Source organism: Martes martes (genome assembly GCF_963455335.1).
Source record: "Martes martes genome assembly, chromosome: 2".
Lineage (NCBI taxonomy): Eukaryota > Metazoa > Chordata > Mammalia > Carnivora > Mustelidae > Martes > Martes martes.
In genome coordinates this window covers 45,993,334-46,003,027 of record NC_137889.1, presented here as the reverse complement: position 1 = coordinate 46,003,027, position 9,694 = coordinate 45,993,334, and the positions used below count along the sequence as shown (strand labels likewise).

General features: G+C 59.8%; 1 protein-coding gene across 1 annotated transcript; it reads left to right on the top strand.

Moving 5' to 3' along the window:
* The first annotated feature begins 356 nt into the window (after nt 1-356).
* On the top strand, nt 357-4,432 carry REEP4 (receptor accessory protein 4). Its single transcript, XM_080796992.1, has 8 exons — nt 357-889; nt 1,688-1,760; nt 2,144-2,220; nt 2,315-2,435; nt 2,867-2,980; nt 3,372-3,507; nt 3,665-3,819; nt 3,924-4,432. Exons 1-8 carry the CDS (start codon nt 858-860, stop codon nt 3,990-3,992), a joined length of 777 nt encoding a protein of 258 aa, XP_080653118.1. The 5' UTR covers nt 357-857; the 3' UTR covers nt 3,993-4,432.
* The last annotated feature ends 5,262 nt before the right edge of the window (nt 4,433-9,694 follow it).

The window sequence follows — 9,694 nt, the reverse complement described above, 5'->3', positions numbered from 1 at the left end:
AGACCTGGATCTGTTGGCCCTCAGCCAAGCCTCCTTCCACTTGTCCGTGAGCCTGGAAGTGGGGTCCTGCACCCATCCCATGCCTTTTCCCATTTTACAGAAGGGAAAGTCAAGGCAAAAGGGGGAAGCCAGGGAAGAGCCGCGAGAACTGCGGACTCCAAGTTTCCGTCGTTTCCTCTTCCCCACCTTTTTTGCTGCCGTTTCCCACCCCCTAATCTTTCCAATTAGGGCGGCCGCTCACCTACCCGGCCTCATCCACGAGTAGGAGGTGCATCGCCCTTTTAAGGGGCAGGCCGCTGGCTTCCTTGACCTCGCCCCGCCCCCTCCGGGGCCTCACTGCGCATGCTCCAAGCGCCGGAGCCCTGGGGTTGGGCAGAGCCTAGTTCCGTGCAACTTTCAAGTGAGTTGCAAACTCCGCCCCGAGGCCGGTACCGGTGGCCGGGCCCCCGAGACGGCGGGGACGCGAACTAGCGAAGGCCGTGACCGCCACCCGCGGCCCGGGACCCGCGGCAGCGCCACGGCGAGAGCCGAACACCTGGTTCCCCGCAGCAGGAAGTGCGGGGCTGAGCCGTAACTGCCCCAGGAGCGCCGTGGGGCGAAAGAACGCGCCCGCCCTTTCCGGCTCCCAAGTCGGTTCCTCCGAGCCCCGGCCTCCTCGCTTCAGCCCACGGGTCTCCCCACTCTTCAGGCTCGGCGCACTGCTGAGTTAGCGGGTAGCGGGCTCCGCCTCTGCCAAGGGGCAGCCCGAGCGCCCTTCTGGTTCCAGCACTTCCACTAATTACCCCATCCCAGCCCCGCGTGAGAGTCCCTCTGGTCATCTTCTTGCGGGGGTTCCGCCGTCGTGCCGAGGCTGCAGGATGGTGTCCTGGATACTCTGTCGCCTGGTGGTGTGAGTATGGCTGCTTTCAGACACCCTCTATCCCCAGGAGTCAGACCCCTCCTGAGGTGGAAGATTGATGGGAACGTCTGGTGGGAGAGGGGGCACAGCGCCCTCAACTCTCACCACAAGGGTTAACGGACCTGCGGGCACGCACGTGCCAGCCGGAACCCTTGCTTGTCCTCCATCCCCAAAGTCTCCTTGGCTCCTGGCGACCCCTCCCGCAGTCACACACACTGCAGACAGGGCTGTGGGACCGAGGCCCTCACACCGGCCTGGCAGCCCCTTAGCAAACGCAAGGTGTTGTGGCACCTCGTGGGTGGAGATTCCAGGTGCCTGCTTCCCATCTGAGCAGTCACATGACTCACTGCCCTGGCCTTTACCTCCCCACTCTGTCCTCCTCTCACCTTTTAGTATTCCAGCACCTGGCTCCTATTCCTGCCTGCAGCCTGACGGTGCCAGGTCTGGTGGTTCTGGGCCCGATTGCATGCCATGGGAGGGGATGGCCTGGTGCTCTCACCAGCTCTGAAGCCTGCCTCCCACCCACCTGTGTGAGGCTGTGTGTGCTCCCGCTCCATCATGCACCCATAGGGCACCCGTGCAGGCCTGGGCAGGCTTGGGGTGTTTGTAAACAGCAGGGTGGGGAGGTGGCCTTCAGGGCACTGACTCAGGCACAGGTTGTGCAAGCCAAGCAGGAAGAACGGGGTAGGCCCTTACCACTGCACACCTGTGAGGGAGGTGGCCATCTGGTGGGGGGCAGGAGGACATGATGGCCCTCATCCTCCCGCTCATTTTTATGGGCTCTTCTAGGTTGGTGTTTGGGATGCTGTACCCAGCATATGCTTCCTACAAGGCTGTGAAGACCAAAAACATTCGTGAATATGTGAGTGTGGTTGTGGGCAGGAGGGCTTGGTTTAGACTGGGTGGGACGACAGCCTTGGGGGTATGGTAGGACTCGGCAAGGTGGGGAGGGTCAGAACTGGCCTCCCCTTCTTCCAGAGGCATAAGCAGATGGGATAGCCTGAGCAGAGTGGGTGCGGTTGGAAGGCAGGCTGTTGAGGATGCCTGTGCAGGATCATGTGGGTGAAGCTTCTGGGGGGGTGGGCATAGAAATGGGTGGCAGTTTCTCAGAGACAGCTCTCTGGGGCCGGCCAGGAGCCGGGAGAATGCAGCAGCACAGGCTCTCTGGAATCTCGGGTCAGCTTGGGACAGGGGAGTTGGCTGTGCGGGCTCAGCTATTGGCCTCTGACTGCCACCCGCCCCCAGGTCCGGTGGATGATGTACTGGATAGTCTTTGCACTGTTCATGGCGATGGAGACCTTCACGGACATCTTTATTTCCTGGTATGCACACAGAAGGTCTCTGGGCAGTGGGGAGGTGACAGGCCACTCTCGGCCTGGCCCCCTGGCTGACCGTGCCCACCCTTCCCTTTGACAGGTTCCCTTTCTACTATGAGATCAAGATGGCCTTTGTACTGTGGCTGTTGTCACCTTACACCAGAGGGGCCAGCCTGCTTTATCGCAAGTTTGTCCACCCGTCCTTGTCCCGTCATGAGAAGGTACTTCGTGGGAGTCGAGGAGGGAAACATAGGGGTGGGTGTGAAAAAGAGGGCCCGAGACTTGGGGTTCTGGATGTTGGGTGATAATCTGGGTTCTGATCTGAGTCCTGCTGCTGTTGAGCTGTGGGACTGACCTTGACAGAAACTAGCCTTCTTCCTCTCATGGTAATCAAATGCAAGCACACGGGAATGACCATTTGAGGCTGTGAAACACCAGCTCGAAGTTGCTTCGGGGATGGCGGGAGGAGGCTGCTCGTGGTCACTCACAGAGGTGTGGAAATGGGTGGGTGGGGAGCTCTTGGTGTGGCTGCCGGGGCCCTGGTAGGTGGGGATGGGCAGGGAGGCACAGTGTGCAGCAGAGGAGTGACTCAACTGTCCAGCTGAGTCCAACTGTCCCAACTGCCCGCCCCCCACTTCCCTGTCTTCCGCAGGAGATTGACACCTGTATCGTGCAGGCCAAGGAGCGCAGCTATGAGACGGTGCTCAGCTTTGGGAAACGGGGCCTCAACATTGCTGCTTCAGCCGCTGTGCAGGCTGCCACCAAGGTGCCCTGGGCCCCAGCCCTCCAGCAGCACCCCCACCCCCAGTGCCTTTTGGAGGGGTGCAGCTCTCTGTCAGGGAGCTGAGAGAGAGCACCTGACCATACCAGGGAACAGGGTGAGGGGTGACAGGTGGGATATTGGCAGGAGGACGGAGCTGGAAGTTCAGACTTCTCCTGGCTGGGACAGTGACCATGAGCGCTTGTTCCTGCTCTCTGGGCCTTCATTTCCTGTTGGTGTCGAAAAGGCACGGGGCTAGAAGGTTACTGAGCTCCTTTCAGTTCCTTGGCCTGGGCCCCTTCACCTCCCTGAGCAGCTGCGCTGGCTCAGACCCCTTTCTGCTAGGATCCCCAACCCCGTCCCTCCAGATGACATGGTGGCTCCCCGTCCCTTGTAGAGTCAGGGTGCACTGGCCGGAAGGCTGCGGAGCTTCTCCATGCAGGACCTGCGCTCCATCCCCGATGACCCTGCTCCCACCTACCAGGATCCCCTCTACCTGGAGGACCAAGTCCCTCGCCACAGGCCACCCATCGGTGAGTGGGAGAGCGATCTGGAGCTGTTTGTTCCTAGGGGGCTGATGCTTCTGTGCAAGCCATGGCTTCCCCAGGGGTTCGCAGAAGGCCTGGCTTGGCCTTCCCACTATGGAAAATGCCCAGCTTTGCCTCCCCGGCCTCCCCCTCCTCAATGCAGGGTACCGGGCAGGGGGACTGCAGGACAGTGACACCGATGATGAGTGTTGGTCAGATACCGAGGTGGTCCCCCAGCCACCTGCCCGGCCCCGAGAGAGACCTCTGAGCCGCAGCCAAAGCCTGCGTGTGGTCAAGAGGAAGCCGCCGGCACGGGAGGTCAGTGGCAAGGGAGGCATGAGGGAGGCGTGAGGGATGTGTGCTACCCAGGCACCCAGGGCCTAGACCTTCTTAGGTTGTACCTGCTCTCTCCCCCCACCCAGGGTACCACCTCGCGCTCCCTGAAGGTTCGGACAAGGAAGAAGACCATCTCTTCGGACATGAACAGCTAGGGTTTGTGGAGCCTGGTCTAGTCTTACCTCTCTTGCCTTATGAGGCGCTGGGGGCTGTTTGGAGGAGACCTCTGGTGGCACGTCTTATCTGTCTAAGGCAGCTACTCAGGCTCTGTCCTCCTGGCTCCCACGCTGCTGGGGCCATGCACGGGGCTATACCTGTAATGTACCAAAGCGGGCTGTGCCCAGGATTCTATTTATTGCCTTTCTCCTCCTTCTCCCCTCCCGGGTGTGTGGGACCAGAGCCCTTCCCAAACCTCTGCAAGTGAAACCAAAAGTCCACCCAGCCATGTTCATTCCTTCCTGTCCTTCAAAGTACTTGACAGCCTCCTCCAAGGCCCTGTGTGTGTATGTGTGTCCTGGTTGTGTGTCTTGTGTTGCTGAATGTGGTCAGGTTTATGCACGTTTTGGTAAATAAACACATAAAAGTGTTCTGCGTGTCCTGGTTTGTCTTCCTGGTGCTCACAATACACATTATTAGACAGCCTGCTACAGGCCAGTCCCAGTCCTAGGATGGGACAAAAGGACAGACAGACTGCCAGAAGGGCCCGGTCTCCTGGGGGAGGGAGCCATTGACGTATAGTTGTGATGTGGCAGTACTGTCACCGGAGGCTCTTGGAGACCTCTGAGAACACAGATGGGAGAGTGGGAGGACACGCCTGAGACGGTTCAGAGCCTAAGACTAGAGTCAGAAGGAGGTGGAGTTGGACCTTGATGGGAAGTAGAAGCCAGTGGGAACAGAGGTGTGGAGGGAACGCGGGCAGCACAATAATCTCCTGGGGATTAGCTGGAGCTGTAAACAGATTAGGCCCGGGGAGGCCACCTTCCTCCATGGGCCCATGGGGGTCTTGGCAGCTGTAGGGGCCCTGAGTTCCTGTAAACACCCAGGTTGGCCTTGGGAGCATTGCACCTCTTCAGAGTGGCCGCGAGAGGGCAGCAGCTGCCAGGATCTGGGCTGCCCCTAGCTTCCAGGTCAAGGAGGGCGGGGTTGAGAGGCGGGCCAGAGCCCTGCCCTAGAGGGGCCTGGCCGCTGGCTGGCTGGCTGGCTGGCTGGAGAGACGATGCAGAATTCTGGCCTGGCCTCCAAGGACCCTCTCTGCTGTTCCTTCCTGTTGTTTGCGGTCCTTGGTCCTGTCTGCCCCAACCCCGGAGTCTCCCCTGTTCTGAGATCCAGGCGCTTTGCCAGAGCTGACTCTATGTCATCCCCGACTCTAATCCCTGGGGTAGCCGGGGCTGGCTTCATCCCCTCCTGCCCCTGGGTCTTGTTCTCACCGCTGTGTCCCACGTCTGTTCCCCTCAGCCGCCCCGTGCCTGCTCTTCCTTCCCACTTTCGATGAAGCGAAGAGGTGGGTGGGAAGAGGGGAAATGTTGGGGGGGGGTAACCCTGAGTGACCTGAGGAGTGTGGATTAACTCTTGGTGTGGGGATTATCTGGGTTTTATTCGGGGAAGGCACAGTAATCGGCTGGGGTGGTTTAGCTCCTCACATACTGACATTCAATGACTTCCTATCTAGGCGTTCCCTTGCATCATGGTGTTGCCTCATCTCTGCATGTTTCCATTCAAAAAATCTCTGGTGCGTCTCTCCCAGGTGCCAGGCCTGTTTCGAGACACTCAAGATGCAGAGTCTAGGAATGGCTAGCACTGAGGACATGACTACCCAGCCCTGCTCTGAGCCCCTAATGTACATGTGCTGAATCTTCCCCAGAACCTCCTGAGGCAGGTACGATGATCACAGCACCCTTTACAAATGGGAGGACAGGCACCGAGAGGACAGGTGATCTGCCCGAGGTTACACAGCTGAAGCTAACAAATGGCAGAACTCGTCTTGGAACCAGGCAGTGAGGCCCCAGAGTCGGTGTGCTTCCCCACAGCGCAGGGTGAGATGAGGCTGGGACAGGGAGATGGACCTATGTGGAACATCGATCTTGTGCCTGGCCTTGCCCTGGGCATTTTTAGACACCATCTCCTTAAATCCTCCCAGTGAGCCTGTGGGTAGGGCTTAGACCCATTTCTCAGACAGAAAAACGGAGACTCGGAGAGGTGAAACAACTTGACCCGGGTCGTGTTGCCTGCGCGTGGGGGTCCTGTCTCATGAGGCAAGATGGCCCAGAAGTTGCTGTGGCAGACCTGGAAAGGCGGGACCCAGCCCCTGGCACTGGGGGTGCACAACAGAGGAGTGTGCAGTGAATGGGCAAATGAGACATAGGCTCAGAGGAAGGGGGCACTGGGGGAGGCCTGAAGCTATGGGGTGTTGAGGGAGCTGGAGCTTCCCCTGCCCTCATTCCTACAGTGGGCTTCAGAATGGACAGCGGAGTCCCTTGGGCCGCTGAGCAGAAATCGTGACTTTTCTCAGGTGCAAGATCTTCTTTGCCTTACGCCCACCTCTGGCCTCCTCGCTAGCCTGGCTGCCCCACAACTCCTGACTTTTCCGACCCATGAACGCTCACGTTCATCCGCTCATCCAGGTCGGCCCTGGGGCCTTTGCAGCAGCTGTCTCAATCTCCCGGCCTCTGAACAGCCTTTCTTTCCCAGCCCCCACAGCCTTCCTTTCAGGCCTGCTTTCTTCAAGAAGCCTTCCCTAACTTGCCAACCCCTCCTCAAACTCCTAGGTCTCCTATCTCTGGCCTGCTCCCCGGTCCTGGGTACACTGTGGGCTGTGTTGGTGCATGCATCGCCCTTCCCCTCCTTCCCAACAGGCCTCCCCTAAACCTTGCTTTGTATTTGCCCCCTCATCCGTTGGGACTGTCTCATAGCCCCGTGCTGTTCCCCTGATCCGGTCTTCCTCTTCTACCCAACTCTCTGTCCCGTTCCTATCTGCCCTGTGCTCCCCACTCAGACTGTCCCAGGAAGCTCTTGGCCAGCATGTCCCCTGTTCCCTGGGGGTTGGTGGCTTGTCCAGACCACACCATATCTATTCTTACACGGACTTCTGTTTTGCCTTGAGCACTTCAGATTGTCTGCCTGTTCATGTGACTTCGTGAAGCACAGACTTGTATCCTGTGCACTTTGTATCCCAGGCTGGAACAAACGGTGGTTTAGTCAAAGGGAAATATTGTCATACGTGTGTGGCTCAGTGGTGAAGGCCCACTTATTCTCTGGCCTGCGAGCTTGAGCGTTACCTGCTCTGGGAAGCTCCCCCCACTTCCCAGGTGGAACTAGAAGCACCTCGTCCTCACCTGTAAACGTGCCGCCTCCAGGAGTCACCCCGTGGTGCCCTGCGCCGGGCCGGACATGCCAGAGGCCCCAGAGACTGCTGGTGCAAGAACAAACACACTGAGTGACTATATAAGGTCCTGGAGGGTGGAGATGGCTTTGTGATTTCATCTTTGCCCACTCTATCTCCTCGGTGCCAGCCACAGAGCCTTGAAAATGGCAGGTTCTCTAGAACACACATTTGCCAAATGGCTGCTGCAAGTTATGTGGGTTCTGAGACATGTGGAGCCCAGAGGGGAAGGGATGAGGAGAATTTCAACTTCTGGGGCATTTCTGGCCAAGCACACACGCGATCCTGAGACTGGAGCATTCACTGGGTATGGCTTGGGCCTCCCTCAGAGCCTCCCGTGTCCCTCTGAGAATCACAGAGATATCTGCCGCCCTCTGTGTGGGGTTCCTGGCCCTAGGGCCTCCTAGGCTCTGGCTTGCCCACAGCCCTCAGCCTTCTATTATCCACCAAGATGCCCAGGCAGATCAAGGCTGGGCCTCCATTCCAACTGGCCTGAAGCACAGACGTGCTGGGCACTGAGGAAGATGAAGGCGCCTGGGCCAGGCCCCTGGGAAGAACATGCCTCAGCTGGGCCCAGGGACTTGCCCATCTCGGTTTGCACCCTGGGCTGACTCTCCAGCTTCCCCGTCGTCCGCCTGGTCTGTGTGAGGGTCTCTTCCACTGCCTCCCAGTTGCCGGGTGTGTGTGGTCCTGAATTCCTGGCCTCCCCTTTCCTGCCTCCACACCGCCCCACCTGCTTTCGGACCTTGGGGGGGCTCCTCCATTTCCCTCCCTCTTCAGCTCCTGTCCGCATGTGGTCCTTTCGTGTTCATCCAGGTCTCTGTTCCTGCCTCTGGCCTCCATGTGCCCTTGGCTCCTGCTGCAGTCATAGCGGCCACTCTGGGGCTCAGGGAGTTAGTCTCCTACTCCAGCCCTGCCTTGGCCTAGGCCAAGTTGGGGAGTCTGGGCTGGCACTGCCCCGCCCAGGAGGGGGTCAACAAGAGCCCCCAGGCTCTCACCCCTTGTCCCCCATAAATATCAGGGACTTGCCAGGAGGTCCGAGTGCTGGGTAGGGGACAGAAATCCCAGCAGGAGGACAGTGCCTGCTACTCAGGAAATCCTGGGGGCCAGAGCTGGGTTGCTAGGCAGAAGGTCCTGAGCCTGGGGCAGAATGAGGTAGCTTTCTCTACCGGGGCGGTTAGACTGCAGGGGAGGAGAGGTTGGGGGAGGGAGGAGGGGCAACGGGGAGGTACAGACTGAGAAGAGGAATTAGGTCAGGGATGTGGGTGGGTGGGCACAAGGGGAGGGGGCATCTGCTCCAGAACTTCCTCCTGGCTCCAAAAGCATCTCCAACACTTCCCTTCCTCTCCCCGTCACCCCAGGTCCTGGGAGAATTCTCCCCGGTATTCCCCCTCCCCCACGCCACCCCCCCCCACAGGGGTCCAGGCATTGCCATAAGGGTGGGGGGCAGGGTGGGGGGAGGCCAGCCTCAGCTGTCTGAAGGATGGAGGGGCTGGGGAAGTAGGGCTAGGTGCCCAGACGGCCGCGTGTGTGGGAGGGGATGTCCTCAGATGCCCTCCACCCGGCAGTCCCCGCTCTGACGTGGGTGCCCCCCCCCTCTCCCCGCCCGGATTAGTGGCAGCTTGGCCTGACTCTCCGGGGCTCCTTCCCCCGCCCCCGCCTTCTGCCCTCCCCTGGGCAGGGGGCTGTTCTACCCGAGGGGCACTGTGCTTGCCCAGGTAAGGGGCTCTGGGGACAGGGTGAGGGCAGCTGGCTCGTGAGTGCTGCTGCGCTTGTCAGCATGAACGTGTGTATCAGTGTGTGTGTGTGTGTGTGTGTGTATGCGCGTGAGGGGTCCGTGTGAGCCCAGGGTGGGCCCAGGCGCTTCTGGGGGTGCTGGTCAGCTTGCCTTTGTCCATGAATCCAGCATTGTGTCCACGCATGTGTGGCTTTCCTTCTGTGTTTGTATCTTTTGTGTCTCCTTCGATCCGCTCCGTCCTCAGGCACAGAACAGCCGGCTACAAGGGCTCTGTGGGCCGGTGGCATGGGCTGTGGGGCAGGATGGGAAGCCAGTGAGGGTGGAAAGGGCCTTCTCCCCCGACCCCCATGACCCCCTGGGCATTTCAGAAGCCTGTCCTGAGAGTCCAGTTCTAGTTCAGAGACTGACCTGACAAAGCAGACATGGCAACTGGGGGTGGGGGGTGAGGTGTGGGGTGATGTCTGTCCTGCTCCCCTGGGACAGTCCCCATCTCCTTGGGGATGACAGTGACAGGCCCTCAGCGCCCAGGACAACCCAGGCTCCCACCCTGCCCTGCCCAGCCTCTTCAAGGCCCTAAGCTGAAGGAATCTCCCCCTAGACTCTCCCACAAGCTTCAGCTGCCAGAGGACACAGATGGGGGACCACAGGCACACCCCCCCCCCCAGCTGCACCCTGGAGCCAGCCTTGCTAGGGACGCGGTCTGGGACTCTGGACCTTGGCATTATGGTCCACATTGGGCC